At 41.7% G+C, this 24,492-nt stretch overlaps 1 protein-coding gene across 1 annotated transcript; it reads right to left on the minus strand.

The window, feature by feature from the left end:
* Window positions 1-585: 585 nt before the first annotated feature.
* TMEM200C (transmembrane protein 200C) lies at window positions 586-2,220 on the minus strand (the record flags this gene model as incomplete). The annotated part of the gene is made up of 1 exon (XM_084226892.1): window positions 586-2,220. The coding sequence occupies one exon, from the start codon at window positions 2,218-2,220 to the stop codon at window positions 586-588; it is 1,635 nt and encodes a 544-aa protein (XP_084083018.1).
* Window positions 2,221-24,492: the final 22,272 nt, after the last annotated feature.

Raw genomic sequence — 24,492 nt, forward strand, 5'->3', positions numbered from 1 at the left:
GGATTCAGGAATGTAATGGTTTTAACTAAATCGTCAGAGCTCTGTTCTGCTCCAGTCTCTTCTAAACTGTCGTTTTTTTCCAGAATTTAAACAAACTCATTCTTTGTCAAGGTACGTCATCCTTAAGGCCTTGCAAACGTTTTGGTAATTGAACCAAAACAAAGAGAGAGCTCGGCTTTCTTTCTGAAGACCACGTTGCTTTTGAGCTTAAAAAGGTGCCTGCAGCTTTCAAGCAGTTAGTGGCAAATCAGCAAGAAAGAAATCAGAGGAGAAGGGGCACTTAAAAATCAAAACAGTAAAGTGCACAGCTATACCATCCAAAATTGTATTAATCTGATCCAAAGAACTTGCTGGACTGTGGATATTTAATACAATTTGGCTTGCATGAAACATACAATCACAAATAGACAGAAAGGATTTTCTTTTTTCTTCCTGAAGTCATCTACAGGATCTGTGGAATTCAATTTTCAAGGGTAACATAGTGCAGCTCTTTGGATATTGATTGGTTTCCTAGTCCACAAAGAGATGAAGAAGCAGGGAAGGTGTGGAGGGATGCAAGGTGCCCTCTTGCCGTCTCTGTTTTATTCAGATGCCCGTACTCTCCAGTTCCCCATCCTCCAGCCCTAATGCAGCATGTGACCTAGAAATCATAAAGAGTTTCTCTTTATTTGTGTACTGTCTTTGAGTTTGCTGGGATTGCTCCCCTGTATGTTCTCTGCTGGTAGCCTTGAGGGGGTCCATCCGATCAACTGGCTCCTCCTCACAGTCCTGAATTTTACTGGCTGTGGTGTTGGCAACTGACTCCAAGGAGGTGCCTGCCTCCTCCAAGTGGCTGTAGCCCTTATTGCTGCTGGAAGGCTCAGACTGAGAGCTCTGGGAGTCCGTCCTGGTGGTGACAGGAGGAGCTGAAGGGGGCAATCCCCCCAGATCAAGAGATTCAGAGTAGCTAGGAGATGCCTTTACCAAGAGGCTGGATTCCAGGACCCTCCTGACAGCTGGTGACCGAGGCGGCTCAGGGGAAAGGGGACACCTGGCATCGGGCAAGCAGCTGGTGCTCTGCCGCCTGAGAACCAGCTTGTGCCTCCTGCTCCCGCCGCCTCCCTTGGTGTGGCTGCTGCTGAGGTCGGTCAGGCTCAGTTCAAACTCCCCCCGTGGGATCTCCTGGGCTCCCCGCTCACCAGGTGGCCTCTGCCAGCCTCCCCCTCCGCCGCTTGGCCCCAGGGGCAGGAGGGTGAAGGTGCTCAGCGAAGAGCCGACGATGGAGCTGGCTGTGCTGCACCGCTCGCAGCTGCCCGGGGGGCTGCAGGGGGGGCTGGTGGCAGGGCGGCCAGCGAGGGCGGCACGCTCCCGGCAGATGCTGTACACGGCCTCGGCCAGGCTGGGCGGCTGGGGCGGGACGCAGAAGGAGGAACGCCGCGGTGAGGACACCAGATCCGGTGGGGAAAGGGAGACACCCAGTCCTGGTGGCCACGAGCTCTTGGCCAGCATGGCTGCAGCACCCAGGCCTTCCCCACCAGGCTTTAGCTCCAGGGACTGCATGTAGTTGACAAAGCCATTGAGAGGGGCCGAGGCCGGGGTGCCTCCATCCTTGGCCCGCAGGCTGTGGGCATCGATGACGGTGGAGTAGAGGTCACGCAGGTTGATGATCTTGGTCTTCTTGTCGCGGTTCTCGTGCAGCACCGCGTTGGCGCAGATGAAGAGGAAGATGCCGATACCCATGATCAGAGGGCCCAGCACCTTCAGCTTGTCCGAATGCAAGTAGCTCGAGAAAAGACGGAAAAGGAGACCCGCTGAGGCCTGGGGGGACGAGGAAGTAGGGGCGGACCCACGAGGGGGAGCAGCGGTGGAGGTGTTGGCGCCAGGGGCTGACTCCAGGTGGATCCCTGCTTGCACCCTTCCCTGGCTCTGGGAGCGGTTCGTGTGGGTGCCACCCTGCGGGGCTGGGTGCCGGCCCTTGCCAAAGCTGCTTTCTCTGTACATCTGGCTGGGCTTCGGCCAGTAGCCCACCACAGCCAAGGCGATGCCCACCAGCAGTACCAGGATGCCACAGAGGGCAATGAACCCCGAGAAGGAGCACAGCTTGAGCTTGCCTTTCACCACCACCACGTCATTCTTGCGTTTCTTTTTGGCCTTGCGCTTGCGTTTGGGGAGTTGGCTCTGGGGTTTCAAGGGATCCTGTTTCCTGGCTGAGATCCTCAGGAGGCCTCCAGTGGCAATCATGGCTGGCTACCAGCGCACTGCCCCCCACGGCCACTCCAGCTCCTGCAGTGAAAAGGAGAAGAGAATGAGAACCAAGGACAGACCTGCAGCACAAGAGATGTGTCTGCTTGCTTTACCTCCTTCAAAACCCTGAACAAGTGGGATGGATCAACAGGCAGATCTCCCTTGCCCACACATACTTGTTTTGGTAGGTTGTTTGTGCATAAGATGATAATCTTTATCTGGTGTGAGAAAGAAACAGGCAGAACAACAGCATCAAAGCAGCGGGTGTCCCACAATACTCCTGCCAAACAGCTAATTAATTACTTTATACTCCAGGTAAATGACAAACCTAGTAGTATCCACAAGAGTGAACAAAAAAAGATCTCGCTCGTTTCAGAAGGAGTCAGCAAAGCACCAGAGCTCAGAGGACGCCAAGCCCCACTCCCTGATGTGTTCTGGGGTTACAGTGCAAACTAACTCTGGTTAGTGATGTCATGCAGAATTTGAGGGGATGGGAGAAATAAAAGCAGGAAGGCAGTGTATTCGATCTATAGATACCATTTGTTTCATTACTCTACTTACACATTCCAGAAGTGAGGGTTAAACATATTACATGTCTTGCTTAAATGAGTGGGAAAGAAATTACTGTGAAATGCACAAAGGAAACATTTAAATACTGGAAAGTGGTGCCTTGTGAAAAGTTTCTTCCTAGCCGTTTGCACTTGATCTGCAATATTAGAAATTCATCTCTTGCCTGCGGTCCAGAGGCATCCCTAGTTTGGGAACATGTGCGATGTTCCAGGTAACTGTTATGCAACACTGAGAAATCCAACCCCCTCCCCCCTGCCTTTAGAAAGGGGAGATGGCTGACAGGTAAGAGATGGAAGGTCAAATCCTATTAGAGAAGTGAAACTCCTTGAGTCACCTGGGGAAAGCACCTAAGGAGTGCTTGCAGGGAAACTGGCAGAGGACTAAACACTGAGCATTTGTGGCTTTTTGTCTTACTGGACCATCAGAACTCATCTCTCTGTTCCCGTGATCTGAGCTAAACCACACAGTGTGTAGGAGCATTTCTGCACTGTGCAATTCTTTTTGGAGCCTATTTCTTCATGATACCGAGAAGCAGGATCCCCTCCCCCTTTTCTCTTTCTGAGCATCCTATTATTTTTTTTCTTTGACGGGGCAAAAGATGACATCACTGAATATAATGCGACTCACAAAGTTCAATTAATTGCACCGAAAGACAATTAAGTAAGCACCTAAAAAAACCTCTTGCCCCTCTTTGACTGTTCAGCCTTCAAATATCATGTCTTTTCTGTTCTAATGTCAGAATTGCCAAACATGCAGTAATATTGTGTCCCATTTACTCTGTATTTTCCCCAGAAAAAAAAGATGGGTGTTGTCAGCAAGGACGTTGTTAAATTACTCTCCGAGGTACTGCACGCACAAAACAAAGAGCAGAGATTTCTCCTTCCTATGGCTGAACTATTATTTCTATTAAAAATTAAAAAAAAAAAAAAGCAGCATATTTTGTGGATGCAATAGTGTAATTTTCGGGGCATGCTCTGCTGTAATTGCCGATTCTTTGATCTCATTTTCTGCTGCCCCACTAGCCAGCTGCCCGTCTCCTCTCCACGGTGATAACAGATGGCCATCAGCTCCGAGGAACGCTCCCAGTCCGGCATCGCCTGCCACTTAGTTTCGGCGATGGCGAGAGCAGCGCTCGGCAGGCGAAGGAGGGCACGGCCGCGCCTCCGGCCATCGCCAGCGGCCGCAGTGCCATGAAACCACCGGACGGGAGCGGAGCCACATCCCGCACGAACGGACTGAGACCCCCGATCCACCCCCGGCAGCCGGACCCGCAAGCACCACGACCTTGTCCGGCAAAGCCCAAACACCGCTGTAACACTACTAACGGGACCCGGCTTAACTCCTTCCCCGGGATCGCACGCGGGACTCACCGGGCTCCGGCCGGCGGGACGCCCGGCACCGGCCGCCGGGGCGCCGCTGGCTCCGGCCGGTCCGGCCGCCGCCTCCCGCCGCCGCGGCACAGCGCCGAGCTCCGCCGGTCGGGGGCGGCCGGCGGACGGAGCCCCCGCTCAGGACGGGGGTGCCGCGGTCACTTACCGAGGAGGGCCGGGGAGAAGTCCGGGCGGGAAGCGGGCGAGCCGCCGCGGGGAAGAAACTTTCCAGCCCGAGCGAGCATCCCCGCCCCGCCGCCGCTCACGGCCCCGGGCGGACGGGCGGCGGGGCTGGGCCGAGCGCCGGGCGCCCCCTCGGCCCCGCCGCGGCCGGCCGCCTCCTCAGGCAGCTCCGCGGGAGCGCTGCCCCCTGGCCACGCCGCATCCTCCCCGCCGCGGGGCCGCCCCCCGCAGCAGCGCGCCCGCCCTCCTGGCGGAGCCGCCGCCTGTGCCGGTGCCGCCGCTGCGGGCGGAGCGCGGCTCCGCCGCTGCCGGCCGGACCCGGCGCCGTTGCCAAGCGACGGGAGCCGTGACACAGGGAAATTGCGGCAGGGCGGCCGCCGCCCCCGCCACCTGCGCACCTGCGCCCGCCCGCCGCCACCTCGCCCCGCAGCCCGGCGGCACCGCCCGCTCAGGCCCCTCCCCGATCGCCGCGACAGCCCCCGGGCTCCTTTCCGCCACTCCCGTCCTGGCAGCCTCATCTGCAGCCGCCTCACCTTTGGGGTGTTTTTTTCCCCTCCCGAGTTTGCCAGAATCTTATGGAGAAAGTAAAGAAGCAGGTGAAAAGATGAAGCAAGAGGTTGAAGAAGAAAGTGGCAGCTGAGATCCATCAGTGGTGTCACCATGAATCTCTCCGTTTCAGAAGAGAATGGGAAACAATGTTCTCTTTTGAGCTACTTTCTGAAAAGTGATTAAATTGAAGCTATCACCTTAGTGAGACGTAATCTAGCATGTCCCATCACAGCGCTGCGCTTATTCTTGGGAGGAGATTGCTGCTGATTGCTATAGTCAAGTCTTATTAGAGATTCACCATGATCTAGAAAACCAAATCTTGGGCAGGTTTTTCAGTAAACACAGAAAACTCATACCGTGGCTTGGGGTTGCTCCTGAATGTACATAGCAGTGTTTGCTGGGGTGGATAGACTGAAAACCTGGCTCTTGTACAGTAGCCTTAGAGTTCTCTTGAAACTGGAGTTTTACCTGAGCAAAACCGTCTTTCTTCTACCTCATCATGACCTCTTGTGTGGAAGACTAAGGATAAAACAGCCTGGCAGAAAGCAAAGGGCGATAATGAAAATATTTGTCAAATGATGCCTTTAAAAATAAGGGCTCCAGCACAGATTGGGAAAATTGTCAGATGGGTTATGTATATTCAACTAAATTGTATGTATTCCAGCCTCAACAATTCTGCAATTCCATGTTCACCCAGACCATCCTATTTTGCATCTTTCACTCCAACCATCAGTTCCTGGTTTGAGACCAAACAAATCCTAAAGCTGCACATATGCATTTTAATGTCATTTGCAGTTTGTCTCAGCAAAATCATTTGGGACACATTTTTTTAGTACATATATAACTTTTGGTTATGCAACAGGCTTGAAATTTAAGATTTATTATTTAAGAACTTCTTTTAAATATGTGCTTTGAACCCAAGTCTTCTGACACTCAGTAATTTGCTTTGTGTTCAGCCCAGGCTATCAGAGGAAACCAAACATATCACATCTGTTTCCACTGGAGACCTGTACCACATCAATAATGCAGCATCACCAGACTCTCCCTGAAAGACTCCTGTGTAAGAGAGAGAGGAAGAACAGGACTGATTTTTTAAAGGGCAAAGAACTCTTTTCCTTATCTGAGTCATATTTTCTATTTCTGTCAAACTAAACCATTCTATTTAGCTATCTTCTTTATACAACAGCTCTTTTTTTGCCATATTTTCATTGCTTAAGTTTTGAGTGATTGGGCTATCATCACATTCACAGTTTTCAAATAACTCTTAGCAAAATGTGTTGTAGGTGAGGCCAGATCCTGGAAAACAAGAAATATGTTGCTGGATGAGAAGCTTCTGAAGGTGTTGTTCTGTGGCAGCTATCAATGTACTCTTAATTTGCTCCATGTGTTAAGAACTAGTTGTACGATGGCAGGCTGAATCCCTCACAACAAACTACTTTGCCAGTTTATGTATCCCTACCTATCCTACTGATTCTTCTTGTTGAAAAAAAAAAGCTTTTAGGGCTTTAGTGAAGCATTTATTTCATTTTTAGTTGATATGGATTTTTATGTTCCCAGAAGTGGAGTGGTTGCAAAAGGCAGCTTCCCTAATGGTCTGGTTTACTGGCTGCCCAAGTGAATTTGTAACTCTGTGTTTGCATTGACTACTGAGCGCTGCTGGCAGGCTCGGCTCCCACCTTAATTGTATAACTTTCTACATGATGTTGTGCACTTAGGATTAAACTGCAGTGAAAGTAAATAATTATTAGGAATTGCAAAGAGTGTATTTGAGCTGTGTTTTTTTTCTCCTTTCTCCTTTCTCCCTTCTCCCTTCTCATTTTTCTTTCCTCCATTCTCCTTCTACATTTCCCATCTCCTTTTCTATTTTCCTTTTCTATTTTCCTTTTCCTTTTCTTTTTCCCTGCTTCCTCTCCTCTCCTCTCCTCTCCTCTCCTCTCCTCTCCTCTCCTCTCCTCTCCTCTCCTCTCCTCTCCTCTCCTCTCCTCTCCTCTCCTCTCCTCTCCTCTCCTCTCCTCTCCTCTCCTCTCCTCTCCTCTCCTCTCCTCTCCTCTCCTCTCCTCTCCTCTCCTCTCCTCTCCTCTCCTCTCCTCTCCTCTCCTCTCCTCTCCTCTCCTCTCCTCTCCTCTCCTCTCCTCTCCTCTCCTCTCCTCTCCTCTCCTCTCCTCTCCTCTCCTCTCCTCTCCTCTCCTCTCCTCTCCTCTCCTCTCCTCTCCTCTCCTCTCCTCTCCTCTCCTCTCCTCTCCTCTCCTCTCCTCTCCTCTCCTCTCCTCTCCTCTCCTCTCCTCTCCTCTCCTCTCCTCTCCTCTCCTCTCCTCTCCTCTTTTAACGCACATACTTGGTTTGGTAGGTTGTTAGTGCATAAGATGATAACCTTTATCTGGTCCTTGTCAGGGCATGCTTTGGTACATCAGTACTGCCATCAGTTTTAGTTTATCCACTTGAATATGTTCCATCCCAGGCTGGCTGGGCACCCAGGAGTTGTGTAGCCAAGTTAATATATCTCAGCCCTCAGCAGGCTCAAGGTCCAAAAGCAATTCAAAAGACAACCTAAAGTACTTGGTGTACTTCTCTGAAATACTGTGACATCTCTGGGTTCCAAGCACAGACCTGCAGTTCCCTGTGTAGAGATCCAACAAAACAAAATCAGAGAGAAGGCCCTTGCTTGTTATAAGTGCAATCTGAATACTAGAAAAAAAGGATAAATATGGAAAGGATTCTTAGTGTAGTATAAAAAGTATGAGACATTTTGCATAGGTTTCAGGTTTTCCCCAGGAATATTCCTTCACAATTTCTCAGGCACAGAGTAACAGAAGTACAGAATGATTATTGCTATCTTCACTTATCTCTGCTAGCAGAATGAGTTCCAGTCATAACACTAGCTCTAGTCTGAAAGTCCATTTTTAAGCAACAAATAATAGCCTATTTAGCTATTTTTAATTAGCTAATTTATTAAATTGATTAAAACAAGAGCTGATATGCATTTTCTACATATGCTTTCAAAGTATATTATACTAAATGCCAAGGTTTCCTGCATCTTTACTGCTTAAATTGGAATTCATAGCTTTGTCCAATTTAATAGCTGGGAAAGTTGTAAGAGCATCACTCCAAGTCTGGCCACTGGTCTCAGAGGGGTGAGTGGTTGGGGTGGGTTTTTTTTCCTAATCTTAGCCTCATCTACTTTGTTTGTTTACTTGTTTCCCATGGCAGTAGAAATTCTGAAATGATTAATGGTGGAGGCTCTGCTATAGTTAATGATGATTTGATAACAAATGTGGAGGAAAAGAGCAGCACTGAGGATGAACCATGAGAAATTATCCTCACTGAGGAAATATATGTTTTAATTCCTTACACGCCTACATCAAACACAGTGAATCTGCATTGTGTATTAGAGTCATCCAGCTTATTTGACATTTGGTACAATCAGAGGCAACTTTGCTTTTCACCGTGTAGCAAGTCTGGGTCTAGATAATCTGCTGAGAGTGAATAACAATTTGCATGTCTGCTCTTCTTTCAAAATTAATTATAGCAGACATACACATTGCTGGGAACATTTGCCTGGGTAAAGTAATACACAGCCATGAAATCTGGTGATTGAAAGGTAAAGGGAATGAATGTTTTCAGATAAACAAGCTTTTTCACAAAAAAAAGAAAAAATTAATGAAAGGAACTACTAGTTTATCTTACTCCAGTTCTTGCTGTCATTCCCGAATAAAAGATTTTTTTTTTTTTTTATTTTTGAGGCATTAATTACACTAACCACTTTATAAATATATGTATTTTTAACTGACATCTGGTGAAACACTTGAAACTAGAGGAGACAGAATGTGAATCGCTCCCGGGTCAGTTGTGACATATTGCAGGAAGCCTGTGATGGTCACAGCCGGAGGTTATGAACCACGCTCAGGGGCAGATGTCACTCACTTTCTTTTAGATGTTCTGTGCTTGACTTCTCAGATGGTTTAAAAAGAAGCAGGAGCTATTCAGCCATGTTATTTGCCTTCACTTTTGATTTGCTGATACAAGACAACTGCAAGTAACTGCAAAAAATTGTGCGTGTTATTTGTGGACAAAACCACATAAAAGCCAATCAGGAAAATTCCCCAAACTATTTGCCTGGAAGGGAAGAGCAGTGCAGTATTTCCCCCAAATAAATGAAATTACTTCTCTTTTTTTAAGTTTATTTTTTCGAGGTGTTCTCCTTCCACTTTTCTTGCTGCTGTATGATATATGCTCTTTCAGATGAAGACCATCCCAAAGATGCTTGACCCTAGCTCCAATGAGATATGTGTGTACAGTTGTTTCATACTTAGAATCTTCTTATTTTTTGAACATTTTTTGTTGTTTAATTGAAAATCCACAGCAAATTATGGGAGTGTGTATTTTGTGAGGCAAGTTCATCAAATAGCTTATATTATCTTCTAGCCTTCAAAGCAGTATTTGGAGTCACTGGGAGAGCACTAGTCTATGAGAAATAATGCCAAAGCATATTGGACAGGGTTTTGAAAATTTATTTTGTTGCATACTACATTTAAAGTACACTACATGCATGCAAAACCACTTGTTTGTAGGAAGGGAACGTTAGAATGAACCAATAACCTGTCTTTCTTCACCTAGGATGATAAGTGTTAGACAGGTTTTTAGCCTTTGTAATTTAAAATTGTATTTGTTCAAAAGTAAACTTGATACCAGCATTTTTGCAACGCTGTGCAAAATTTTTTTCATCAAAGAGAAAGATGCTCCTGCCTGTTATCTGCATTGTCTATTGCAAGTCTCAAAATCAGAGAGTCCTGGCAATATGAAAACAGCTCAAAGAAGAAGCAATCAGGGGGGAAAGGTGAGCAGATTGCCTCCTCCACGTGGGGATAGGACATCCATGAAGTAGAGTTTGTCCATCCAGTCCATGAGCTGGCTTAGTCAGCCACAAGCAACCACCATCACACAACCCTGACTATTTTACAGGTAGTCTGCAATTTCAATTATCTCAATGTTTTCCCCTGTTTCTTGGGGATGCACCTGCTACTTCCCAGCATTTCCTCAGGCTGCTGGGGAGCAGGGCTGCTTTTTCATTATACAGAATACACAATACCAGTGTCAGTTGGGGAAATTCCTGACTGGTCTGGTGAGACACTGGGACAAAGCAAGCAATCATAATCACATTTGGAATTAATATTAAAATGACTTGCAGTAATCTGCATGAAAGCACAGTCTATCAGTCAGGAGAATGAAGCACTGATTGCATCCTTTCTTTCATAAGCAGAGTTTTCTTAGACCAGCATTCCCCACATACTTACATACTTGTGCAGTTTGGTAGGTGTTCTACCCTACATTATTAAAGGATTAACTTAGCCTGTAATACATTGAAACTATCACAGTATCTTTTTTGTATGCTGTCAAGAGAGATTAACCCAAATTTTTGACCTGATTTTTTTGTTCTGTCGTTTCCCTTCCTCAATGACCTGCAAGCAGTCTTTTACCCTACACTAGACTTATCATCACCTCTGTGGAGAGACAATAAATTAACATAGAGTACTCATTCAATAGAAATAGTTTTTAGGGTCTATTTTTAAGGTCAGTTTGCCCCGAAGAATTGTGAATGTCCTTTAAGATTCATTGCTATCAGTATCAGAGTAATACAAGATCTGTTCAAAACTCAAGGTCAAATTCAAGGTTTAATGGCACACGGGAACATGAAGGAACACAAAAAACATATTTAGGACTCTGTTGTAGGAATCCTTATGTTGCCAGAAGAAGAGCCACCTTGTTCCTGCCAGCTCTTCCGCAGCTTCTCTATAGAAAAGGGTCTTTGGTGCAAAGTCACTAGCATTTCTTAGAGCGCTTCTTAAATGCGAGAGGTACTGTTACTAAGCAGCACAGGTGTGAACAGCCTGGGGGTTTTTTTGTGTGTGATAGGAGCTAAAGTCTTCCCAGGCTAAGGGCAGCACCTTTCAATTGTGCAGGCTAAAATAATGTTGCTGGTGCTGGTTCTTTCAATGCTCCCACTGGGGTAGGTTATGACCTAGTTAATCTATATATCTATGTATCACAAAAGTGAACTGTAGAGTTCTTTGAGCTCCTCTATTCTCTGGACCCAAGGGCCTGGGGCAGCATGCTGATACATTTTCTCTTCAGTTACACTTATGCTGTGTTTTGAATTTTTATAATTGTCAAAAGTAGCAAAGAATATTTTCATAAATAACACTGAACTTTGCCCTAAAGTTGTAGAATGGTGATTTAACAGTGATCAGTAGGTGTTAAGTCCTAAAACTAGACAGGAAATAAAGCTCAAGTTCAGAACTAGAGCTTGAATTCTATAATTATACAACACTTAGGGACTCAGATTGTAAGCCATTGCTTATTAAATATAATTCATAGCATTTTATATGGACGACTTGATTATTATTCTTTTGGTGTACATGACACAGATCGTACCTCTGCTTTTATTTTGAATGGTAATCTTGCAACATTCAGTTATGTTAGTCAAATGACCAGCATGACACTAATTGTTCTCAGAGATTTTTAACTTCAAAGGTTTCAAATTTAAAAATTCAAATAAAGTACAGCTTGGTAATGCTTTTCTGTATTGATACAAGCAAGCTGAATTTACAGAATGTAGTAGGTCTACAGGAAACATTTCCCCAAACCAGGGAATATTCATAGCAGAAAACCTATAGAAATCTTCTTTTCTTTAATATAAGAAACATTACCATGAAAGAGTGAAACAAAATAAATGAAAAAGAACTAATAACACCATGTGTGCTTGCTGTTACTTTTACTTTCATTATGACACAACTTTCCGTAAATTTAAAAGGAAAAAGCAAGGGTACCTTTCAATTGTGCAGGTAAAAACAATGTTGCTGGTGCTGGTCTTTTCAATGCTCCCACTGGGGTAGGTTATGACCTAGTTAATCTATATGTCTGAAGAAAAGACAATTGGCTTGCCATAAATTTTCAGCAGAGATACTGAAAGGACAATCTGTCCTGTAAATATTGGAGAATTTTGTATGTGAGTAAAGCAACAAGGTTTTGGCCCCAGCTGTCAAGCACTGTGTTCTTCATGCAGTGAGGTAGGAGGAGCATTGGGACCTTCTATAGCCTTGAGTGTTTCTGAAACACAGGTATTCCATGCAGAAGCAAAATCTATGCCTCATCTTGTGATGCAGAACATAGCTGATTTTCAGTCTTTTCTGTATATCTAGTTATTTTTAGAGAGTTATTTGGTTGAATTTTGTTTATAGATATTAGTAGTGCAGATTAGATCATTTTGCCCTAAAGCACTCAAAAAGACAGAGTCTGAAATAATGTTTAGTTTTCCTGAAATTTAATTGTGATTATGTTTGGCTATTGAACAGAAGGGTGGGAAGGGCCTTTTCACATTCTTTTCTCTTTGCTGGTTTGAATATTTTGTGTGTGAAATGAAGCTTGCCATGCATGTGGGTTAAAAAGCCCCAATACCTCCATTTATTATGTGCTCTTTTTTTTTTTTTTTGAATGCTTATTACTCATGCATAGCCAGGAAATGAGGATCACAGACGTGTTCAGAACTGTTCATTTAGCTTTTAACTAATCGATCAGCGTGGAAGAAAATATTACACAGGTATTTGCAAGTAACACTTGCAGCTATAAATCAGTACATGGTGAAACAATTTACTGTCTCTATCAGAGCTTCTGATGTCTCAACCACAGTCAGAGCACTTACATTCTTCATTACTTTTGATTTTCCTAGGTGTCTTTACCACAAAAGACTGTGTCAGTTCCTGTCTCAAATGTAACATATTCCACCTCAAGTGTGTGAAATTTATCTCACCTAACTTTGGAAAGCTATGACATGCCTACATCACTTCCAGAGTAATGACAGATCTGGTCTTCTGTTGCAGTGGGAGTTTGAGGGGAGTGGATTTCTGCAATTACTTTTTTCTTCCTAGTGATGAGAGAACAACTGAAAGTTTAGGTTTTGATGTTGCAGATTTTCACATTTCTGACTTTTCCCTCTGCTTATCTGTACTGTTTGCATGACTTCTGCTGGAGCCTTTTTGCATAACATCATAAGAGTTCAGCAAAGCAAAGATCTCAGGGTCATGTTCAACAGATTTCTATTCTCCATCTCATAATGCTTTTGACATTGCAATATCTAGTTCTTTACACCACTCAGTGACTTCATGCATCTCTATTTTCCTTATGGATCCTAGAGGGAATTCTGCATTTGCCTTTCAGCTTGGCTACCTTTACTCTCTCTATTCAAAAATTTAATTTAGTTCTGATTAGAAATTTGACTGATGGGTGTGCTGAAGTGTAGACAAAATTTTTTGAAGGAGAAGAATGGATAAGATAAACATTTCAGGAGAATGACAGGTGGTTTCCTTTAATTGGGCAACAGTTTGAGAATAACAAGTAACCCCTGAGTGGATCACATTGTAAGAGGTGACTTAAATAACAAGAAATAGTTGCAGAACATTTGGGTATGGAAAGGTATGTCCTTGAAGTTGTATGATGAGCCTTTTAGCACAGATACCAGAATGAGAGGTGCTTTGTTTACAGGTAAAAGTGGTTTGGCTGCCCTCTGAAACTCTACTATCCTTATTTACTGTTGCTCAGTAGGCACCATGCCTGAGGTTGGAAAAGCCACGGAGGAGGTCATAGATAAGCATATGTGTAAGATCAAGCATATCCTTATTTAAAAAGATGTGCTCCTGGAAGCTTTTCATGGAGAAATTTCCAGCAGGGATTATCTGAATTGAGTTAGGAGTACCAAATGTTAGGTGTGGCCTATGGAATTCACTCTAGTTCTGGCATTCCTCCCATTATCCTGGTTACTCATCCACTTGGAGTCCTCTTACCACCATTAGCCACATGCTGTGAATAAGGTTTGTTTTAGCAATAGAGATGCAGACAGTATTGTTCTTTCTTCACTGGCATAAGCAACATATTGGGGACCCAAATGCATGCAGAGATTATGAAATGTTTACAGCATACTGGCTAACTGAGGAGTAAGATGAAAACAAAATATCCTAAAAGATCAGCATGACCAGCTGAAGGGTGTATTCTAGGACTTATCAAGTATGAGACAGGTAACACTCTCCTCATCTGAAAGGGAACATAAAACTGTGAGCAGGACTTCTGGGTGATTAAATTTCAAGTACTAGGTTTAAACCCAAAGACTGGTGAATGGGAGCTTAACCTTGGCTGTTTTATCTTTAAATTTTGGTATTTACATGACTCTGTGCCTGACTTTTCTCAACAAGAAGGTAAATGATATCAACTTTAGCAAATGCATCTTGAAAAAGAAAGAATCTATTATTTTGCTTAAAGAAGAACTCATCTCTTGGGACTTCATTGTGACAGGATCTACATCTGAGCACCATTACCAGTCTCACAGAGACAGGCTGGTTCCCAAGGCTCCCATGACTGCATCTTCCCTAGAGGTATCCCATAGCACAGATGACAAAGTTGGCTTGCAGCAAATACAATTATTTGGTCCCAGTATGTCAAGAAAATACGCTGTTCCTCATTCTGAATACAGAGATAAAACCCTGATACCTTTTCTGTTCTCTCTCTGGTGGATGCTTCTCTGTCTCAAATGTTTCATACTGGGGAGGCTTAGTTTTTAGGTTTGGTTTGTGGTTGGTTTTGGTGTTTTGGGTTTCTTAATTCCATTTTCACTTTTAAAAAAGTTCCTCACTACCAATGGTGGGAAAAGTCTTACTAAGAATATGAGGCATGTCAAATAGGATTGAGTAGAAACCTGATCCTCTGAGCTCAGTGTTTGCTTTCTCATAAAAGCCAGAAGAGTAAAACTGTTCAGCTGTATGTTTCCCCTACCTCTTCAACTACTAAAAAGGTGAAGAATAATCAATAATAAAACAAGTGAACTAAAAAATTGTCTTAAATAAGATTCATTCCTTTTTTGTTATATTAATTTATATAAGTTAATTTATTAACTTATTAACTTTAACTTTTCAATAAAAGATCACTTTGAAATTGTCAAAGGGGCATGCTTGTCTAAACCTGTTCAATAAAAAAATATTTATTTTAAAATAAAGTATGGGTTAATAGTTTGGGGTTTTTTGGATAGCTTACTGCATTAACTGAATAACTTTCCCCATCCTCAAAATGCCATGAAGCTGATGAGGCCCCAAATTTACCCTGGCTCAGACATTAGCCTGTGAGAGACTAAGGCAAAGACACAAAGGAATTGTCTGAGGAAATTGAAGGGTCATGAAAGGGATGGATGCTGTCATGTAAAGTCTAGGTGGAGTCATACCTAACAGCTCATAAACAGTCAGTTTTTCAATTAATTTAATTGAAATAGAGAGTAATGGAGCAAGGCCAATTTGGGTAGGCTTTCTGATGGATTCTGGAAATGGGGATGTACTAGTTCATTAAACATAGCTATGATGCAAGAAAATTAAGTGGATTTGGGTTCTTTATCATGGAATTAAAGAAAAATGTCTTTCCTGTGTGTTGTTTGAGACAAAAGGGATGCAAAAATATGATCTGAGCAAGAAAAACACATAAAAGAGCATTAAACTCTGTGGAGACAACATACTGTGAGGAATTTTTATCCTCCATAGCCTCGTGCATATATTTTATAGTTAGTGACAAAATAAATGGGATGCTAAGCATTTATGGAAAAGTAATCTCGGGAACCAGTGGAATAGATTTTTTTTATCAGCTTTTCACTAATTGATGTGAAAAATCAGAGAATGGATTTTGTTCCTAGTCATACATGTGTAAATCTTCAGAAGTGCCTCAATGAATGATGAAATTGATGTAACAGAAAGTGACTTTTTTATGTCAGACAAGTGAAACTCAAAACCTGTATGCTCTTAATTCACTTATTATAGCATCTGCTTTTGTAATTTATTTTACCTCGAGGACAGCTTAAAACGTTGCATGTGGCTCTAACCACGCTATACTCCTTCTTGAGATGAACAAAATGTAAACATGAACCAAACTGAACTGAGGTTCTTCTAAGTGGACTGTTGGCATATTAATGAATAATAGACAAAATGAACCTCTGTGTGGGCTATAATTACCCAAACGTGTGGAAACTTTGAAGCAGAATTTCTAGAAGAAATTAAAGAGTGGAATTTGTATCTCTCATTTAACCATTCCTGGGTACTGCATAAAGCTTTTCCACTCCTTGACCCTGGCAGGACACATCCATCTGCAGAAAGTCCAGGGGGATCCTTGCTGTGATGAGACCCACAGAGCTGCATGGTCCTGGTACATTACAGTCATCCTAAATCTTCTGCCACTGTAGCATGGGGGTACAGTTTATTTTAACATGGGCTGTGCTGCTCTGTTGAAGAGCTGTCAGTGAAGTTGCAGACAGTTTGTGACATGGGAAGCGACGAGTTTCGAGATCAAATCATTTCAGTGCATCAGTATGAAGAATTTCATATATAGATATAATGAGGATATCACAAAACTGGCAACTTCCAATCCCACTCTCACACTTGTCTAGAGGTGTTGCTGTTACCTCCCACTCATAGAAAAATATCTAACACTTCATATGTATTTCACATGAAAAGAGCTACAGACATGAAGCAGAAGCTGACTGGGATTGCAACCTAATTTTCAGTAGTTTCTTGACAAGACAAACTACAAAATCTATTAATAAACAGAGATATAATGCCAATAGAAAGCTGCTGTGAAGATGTTCTGGGATTTGTCTAGTAAACCATAGCTGGGATTTGTTCTGGTAAACTAGGAAAAACTAGATGTAAGGGACAAATTTGTTTAACCTTTCCTGAGAAATGTCAAAATACTTTCTTAAAACACTGTCTCAAAAAGGAGAGAGCATGGACATTTTTTTATAATACTTTCCTTCTTTAAATCTGAGATTTAAAAATGGATTAAAGTGATCAGTTTGGAAAGTAGCTAAAGTTTACATTGAACAAATGCTTATATTTTTTAAAAATATAATTTGTATCTCCAAGACATGTATCTCTTCTAGGCTAGTCTTTACTGAAGAAAATATGACTGCCATTTACATTGTTGATAAACATGGGTCAAGATTCTTTTGAATCCATCAACTAAACCACTTATTTGCAGCCTCCAACTTAAACATAAGCACCCATAACCACTTAAGGAAAGGGGGTTTATCTGGGTATTGTTCATATTTTTTTCTGTGGGACAAGCAGAAGAAATAGAATGTGCCTCAAAGTAGCATAAAAAGAACAATCAAAGCCAAGGGACGCAGCCTGAATAAATATTGAGACTGTGACCCTGAAGTGAATGTGAGCCTATCCAACATAGCCTTAGGACTAATGTCAGCTGGAAAATGGTCCGGAAAGAAGGCAAAAGTGTTAGTTTCCTTCTTTCAAATACCTGTTTCATGCTTTCCAATATAATAGCTAGGGGTCAAAGAAGAGTCTGTTTGCTTATTAAAGGAGAGGACTTTTTATTTTGAGGAAAGGAAAACTCAAGAGGTGACATAGAGCCTTTAGGGTACCATGGCACTCTACTGAAGATGCTGTAACAATGTGACATTTTATTTACTGCATTTAGACCATTCAGAATAAGGAACATGATATTTACCTTATATATATTCTATGGTTCTGTGGTTCTTTCAACAGAACTGGCAAAACTTGTTCATCTTCAGAAGGTGATGGAAAGGTAATTATTGCCCCAGCTCTGAAATTATGCTTCCAGCTTGTGCCTTGCTGTGGCTATTTACCCTAAACACAACAGAGTAATTAATACATTATATTACTGAAAATTATTCTGGGACCCATTTCTTAAAATTATGGGTGAGTCAAAATTAAGAACCCTGGAGCTGATGTAAATATAATTTAATTTTTGAAAAATAATGCATGACATGAACATTCAAGTTCTGACCTTGAATAAAAGGTTATCTCTCAAGCCAAGGCTTTTTAAATCTGAACAACTTTTACTGACACTGGCATTTTAATAAGATGGAATCTTACTTCTGGAAACTAATAAACATATGACTACAATGACCCTGATGGCAGTATATCAGATATGACACCTACTGATGTATGTGGGGACACTGGTAAAAGGACAATATGCCAGTCTGAAAATCTATTTGCCTTTCAATCCATTTGTTTTATTCTGTTTGGCTGTTTCAAGTGATGACAAACTGAGCCTTTTTACAGCTGAATAAGTATTCTATGGGACTATTCCTTTCTAACAAATTATAACTCAGATTTTGTGCTTGGCTGAAAATGAATAATTAATCATGGCGGTCATTTGTCACAGGCTCTGTAACTCTGGAGAAACAAATCTTCATATTCAGAGATACCTAGAATTTGCTCATACATGTAAGCTGTTTCCACCTACATTTTTTGACAATGCTGCTGACCTTTCTCTATTTTTTTTTTAAAGTAGTGAAGCACAGTGGGAATCCAATGGCTATGAGGTGAGGCAGGTCATGAACTCTGTGCTTTCAGAATGTACTGTAATAGTGAACAAAAATTCAAACCCAACTCCTTTTTTTCCCTCGGTGGTGTTGCAAAGTGTTTGAAAATGTGGTGAGAAAGAGCCGTGGAAGTGGGCACTTGCAGTTATAAGAAGTGTTTGATTTACTATAAATAATTGTTCCAACATTTAGCTTTTTTGAAGATCTCAATCAAATGCTATTCCCAATTTGGTAAATATTTTCAGGAGCTTGTTATTTTCAGCCAGAAAGAGACTGAAAACAGGACTGAAAAAGAGGTGTGCAGCTTACATAGTCTCGACAATAACTTTTTTTTGCCATCCAGCTCAAATGCTTTTCAAAAGCACATTGGTGAAAGCTGCAGCATAGACAATAAAGACTTACCTAGTATTTAGATGAAGGGAAGAGGAAAAAACTGCATTTTATTTAGGTCTCTCACAATTTAATTGCACTCACTACTGCACTGTGTCAAATATAAATTTACCTTGGTGTAAATGAGAGAAGGCTTAGACCCAAAATTTGGATGTTTTGGAAACCAGCAGCAGGCTCAGTTACAAAAACCAGATGCTGAAACACTTGGAGCTTAGAGCCTTTTCTTTTTGAGCTGACCTCTTTGTCACAAAGCAAGAATGCTCAAAGGCTGGTTTTCACTTGTTCTCTTGTCCTAGGTTCAGTTTTGTCACACTGAATAAGACCTGAATTTGTAAGTAATCTACTCTGTGATGGGGGATCCTTGCCTGCACTGGATGTGGACCCTCCTGAAAGTGAGGCAGGACCAGATGCCTCCCTTATGGCATCAGTTCCACCATAATCCTGTAGATTTTGACCATTCCATTCCAGGAGAAAAACATCAGAGTGTGATGCTAATTCTAATGTAATTTGTAGATTTATTTTTACTGTGTGGGTAAAGAAAAAACTTGTGCTTGCCTTTTTTTTTAATCATTATTAGCATGCATTGAGATGTGGACAGTTTTATCTATTTTTCACACTTTTTGGCAGCTATATTTTAAAACTTTTGAATTTTCATTTAGTTAGAAATGACATTTCTATTGTTCAGACAATATGTAACCATACCTAAATTATTATTTTTACTGCTCCAGTACTAAATTTGGCCTAACCCATTTAAGTCATTTTTAGAGACAGATTTGCATTTGAGCTGATTATGTGAATGCCAAGTTTCAGCCTACAATGACTGAAAAGAGCTGAATAGTGAAATAGTGAGTGGCACTGTTCATAAAGAAAACAGCTCCTGACCCTCAGTGACAGCTCTGTGAATATGATGGGACAATCATCCGAGGATTGTTCACAGTTATTGCTACGTAAGTTCTTAATTTGTTGCTATCCTCCATCATCAGAACGTGTTCTGTAACTCACATTTTTAGAGTGCTGAGTTTTATTTCTGTCTGTTTCCTCCGAGTGATATCTTGTGAAGGGCTACAATGTTCACAATTTCACTCCCATTTATTTTCATATGGCTGCACTCTCCCTTTGAGCATAGCCTTCAGACAGAGATGCTGCAACGTGTTGTGCCACAGCAGGGGTAGCCCCAGGAAATCCCGTGCTTCAGACAGTCCAATAAAGCACAGCTTTTCTTGGTTTTCCTTTTTTCTGGATAGTAAATTGTAATTAGCTAATGTAGCAATGAGTTTGACCAGTCCTTAAATAACTTCCCCTGTGCTGAGTGAAAGTGTGTGCAGATACAGAGTGGGACAAGCACCAGTGCCTCACAATAGATTCATTACTGCGCTTCTGGAGGTACAATAGATTCATTACTGAGGTTCTGGAGGTATGTGTCACCCCTCACTCCTTTTTATCTTTTTTTTTCTTTCTCTTCATTTCTTATTTTCTCCTGCTTTGCACATTCTCATTCACTCCTGTGGACGTAAGTCTGAGGTCTGAGGGAAGCAGGCTCAAGTTCACGCTCACAGTCACCATGTTCCCCTCTGAGTATCTCACACCCTGCCTCTAATTTACGGGGAACAATGCACAATTTTGTCTCAGGAAGTCTGATGAAAAGCTCTGGTCTTGGAATATTAGTCCAAAGGGCAAAACGTGAATGCCACCAATGTGTTTCATGCATAACATAGTCTATAACTTTGACTAAATAGTCAATAATTTTTTCCTGAAGAACACTGCCAAGATAATTTTTAGTATTTGGAGCATTTTTAGCTTCCACTTGAAAAAAACAATAAACTAAACAGCAAAACCCAGAAAAAAGAAAAAGAAATAGAAAGAAGCATTTTGGGGGATAGCCCTATTGTTTCTCTAAACCAGATCCTGAATTTTAAACCTTGATACTCCATAGCCCATTCAGAACAGGACAGAACAGATTCAAACATATAATTTTGAAAGACTTCACATTAAAAAATACACCTATTCATCCATAACTCTGGGGTAGTATCATTTAGCCATGTTTGTCAGTGGAAGGGAGTAAGGAGCTATGAAGAAAGAAGAGTCTGTTTCTTCTACAGTGTGGAGTGTAGATCTGGTACTCAAGTATTTAATAAAAAGGGACGGGGGGAAAACTTTGTAGAAAATAACTAGCTTCACCCAGGAGTTTTGCCCATTCTTTTAGGTTCCCTTGATTTTGGGACTCCCAACAAAACATGGATTTATTTTTGAGCAATAACCAACCACCCAAAAAATGAACCCCAACCAAATTAAACCAGGAACCAACCCAAAATATATCTCTTTTTTTTTGTGTCTATGTGTTTGTCTAAATTCAGAATTTTTAACACCATTCTTTGTTTTACTGAGGACCTAGGAAGTTTCTTGCAAAGAAATCTGTCACTTACCGGCATGTGTAGGAGAATGGGATGGAACAGTCTGAAGAGTACTCAAACAATTGGTTCTGCTGCAACTTTTACAAAGCCTTTGGTTTAGCCTTGTTAGACGTTTTGTGCCTCAGATTTTATACACTCTTTGAAGTGTCTCTTTATACATTATTCATGTTCCCATCAGCCCAATATTGAATTTTGGCATCCTTCCAAGATCTGGTAATATTCAGTTCCAAAATGAGACTGAAAAGAAAAGGAGGGGAGGAAAAGATCATATTTCTCATTTTTCACTGAAATTTATCTGGCCCCTGACCTACTTTATTTTCTTGAATATCATGACAAATAAAAGTGGATTGATGAAATAATTTTTACAGATATCTGAGTGAAAGTGCAATTAAATTGAGGGAACACAACCTTAAAGAGACTGGGACAAATTTACCATTGGGATTATGCCATCTAGGGGTAGTATAGAATTTATTGTATTTTTCTTATAGCAGAAATTGAACATGTAAATTTGTATTAGTAAAGAGGTGCCACGACCTTTCAAATACTGAGGCTTGGGCGAGGATCAGATGGAGTTTGAGAAGCTGACATTTTAATACTTGCACAACCCTGTAAGCTCAGCTTTATTACACTCCTTCTGGAGCTTCTGCCTAAAGCCATGGATGCAGTAAATTCTGGTGTTGACAGAAAGCTGTCTTGTCTTCAAGGAAAAACCATGAAGGAGTGTTGTACTACTGCCTTTCCTCCATGAAGACAGCATTCACATGGCTCAGACTTCGCCAGTAGAAAACACCTCCTCCCACAGCTTTGTCAGACAGGATGCCTCAGAGCATGGTATTCCTCTAGCTTGTGCTAGCCCTGAAACAAATGCCTCTCCACTCACTTGGTAATATTTGTCAAAAAGGCAGTGGAAGGTAACAGGTCTTGTTAAAGTACATACAAATTAACTTCATGCTCTCGTCCTGGTCTGCTTGAATTGCCTGCTATGGAGAAGAGACCTGTGACTTTTCATGATATTTAGCAAAACAACAACATGAGATAATTGCTTGGACTTCATTTGAGTGAGAAGCCAACCAAGTGTGCACTCAAACCAAGAACTACGTGGGCCAACCCAAAAATTAACAGCCATGCTAATGACTTCTGTGCCAGCATCTAAGATGGATGAGCTCAGAGATGGCTCCTCAATAAGTCATCAACTCACCCAGCACTGCCTTCCAATGCATAACGCTCCTGTTTGGCCCCTAGAAGCAAGCATTTCTAGACAAAAATCATCATCTGGTTTAATCAAAACTGGCAGCTGTTATATTTATGTTGATAAACTAGAATAACTCCACTTTTTTTAGTGACAATCACCACTGCAGTGGGTTGCAGAAGGAACCAATGCAATTATAATTTTTTTTTCTCATTAATGCTGAGTTGGATCAAAAGATAACTATTGTTTCCAGAGTGGGAAATTCAAAATTCTTGGCAATTGCATTTTAAGGCACTTTCTGCTCTATCAAAGACATTGTAGACACTGTAGAACACAGAGGATATAAATCTATGTTTGATCCTCGGTAGCAATTATTTTCTCCATTGCACTAAGAGGAGAGCAGGTAGCATAAATTCAAGTTCCTTACTGCGACCAAGCATGCATGGAGGAGCAATACCTTAGGCACTTAGATGGATGAATAGCTCTGAATATTCCATATAATCATTCTCTCATTCACTGCTAAGCCTATGCACAAGTGCCATGTTGAGCAAGGCCTTCTGAAAGCCTCACTCCATGTGGTATCCTTGACTTCAATGCTGTTGCCACCATTTTAAGGACATTTTTCTTTTTAGTTTGCCTTTTAAACCTTCAAAATTTGTCTTTTTTTCAGGCTCTTAGGGAAGACTGGGTTGAGAGATGAGCAGACTTCAACTTATTTTTTCCTCATGATAAGTATTGAATATTTATGCGCTGTATTGTGCTGAACTGTCCTTTCTATATTGCATATCACTGGGTATTTTAATTCATGAGATGGAATTCAGAGCAGAGAGGTGCTTCTGAATGTTTTTATAGCTCTAAGGAAATAAATGAGGCAGACAAGTTTTTTCCTCCTCATCCGCCTCTTCAGCAAGCGCATCTCTTTACTCTTCATTTTGTTGTTCTGCAGGACCAAGCTACCTCAGTGACAGACACCATGTGCATCAAAAGAAACAACATCAGCATCTTATTGGCATTTTCTCTTTTGAGAGAAGAACAGAACAGAATTGAGAAACTACTCACCTTTTTAATTTGTTTTCTTCATGGGTCTGGAATGCAAAGACTTTCACCAGAGTTGTGCAAGCAATATTTCTAAGCTGTCCTCAGAATAATTACTAAGAAGTTCCTGCTGCTTCTGCACATCCTATATTCTTCCCACCATGTGAGTATGAGAAAGCATCTTAAAAATGTGTCACAACAAGAATTTTACCTTTTGGTTTTTATCTTCCCCCACTCCCAAGCTGTTGTGTTTTTCACTAACCTCACATATTTGCTTTTTGCAAAAAAAAAAACCCAAGAAAAATTGAAGAAATTTTCAGAAAGTATGAAAAGTTTAAACTTTCCAGTATAAATACAACATGCAATAAAGGCTTTAAGTATCAGCATAATAATCATGAACCTTTCAGCTTCCTTCTGCAAAAACACATAAACCTGGAACAAGATTAAAGTCATGTACTACTGATAATGCTTCTGAGTGAATTGGTCAAACACTGGCCAAAAATTCTTACTAAATAAGTAAAATGTCAGTGTAGCATTTATTGCATGTTTAAAAGCTTGGGTGAAAAACGTATGATTCCTCTGGATTTCTTTTATGATTGTGTGCTGTAAACTCCCTTTTCCTTTTTCCATCCCTTTCTTTCATATTTCTCCTTCGTCTCTGAAAAGGGCAGGAAAAGAACACGAAAAGTGGTAATTTAGTTTTTAGTGACTTAAAAAATTGTCATTCTTTTCTTTATTACAAAATCAGTCATGTCAGGGTTAGTTCTTAAGATACTTGAGAACAGAAGAAAAAATAGCTGTGACTAAGGCCCTCAGGTCCTTGGGCAGTCTTGGGGATTCCATATTGTTTGCCTGATGCCTACATCCCAAGGGATACCTGGACTGCTGAGAACAGAGGTTCTGTGATAGGCAGCATGCTCTTGTTTGAAAAGCTGCTCTGAGCTCCTGAGATGGAAATGTCTACAGCAGCAGGGAATATTCCTTAAGGTTATGGGCAAGTAAAGGTAGAAGACAACTCTTCTAACAGACTAGAAAATAAGAAACTAAGGTGCATTCCCTGGAGTTGTTTAACCATGGCCTTGCTTCTTGCTTTTTTCAACAAATACACAACAATGAAAAGGTGATTCTGTCACAGTGAACTCTGAGCTTTCATACCAAATATTCTTTATTTGTGTATTTTTGTAGGTAGAA

This window comes from Fringilla coelebs (assembly GCF_963513975.1).
Source record: "Fringilla coelebs genome assembly, chromosome: 1".
NCBI classification, from domain to species: Eukaryota; Metazoa; Chordata; class Aves; order Passeriformes; family Fringillidae; genus Fringilla; species Fringilla coelebs.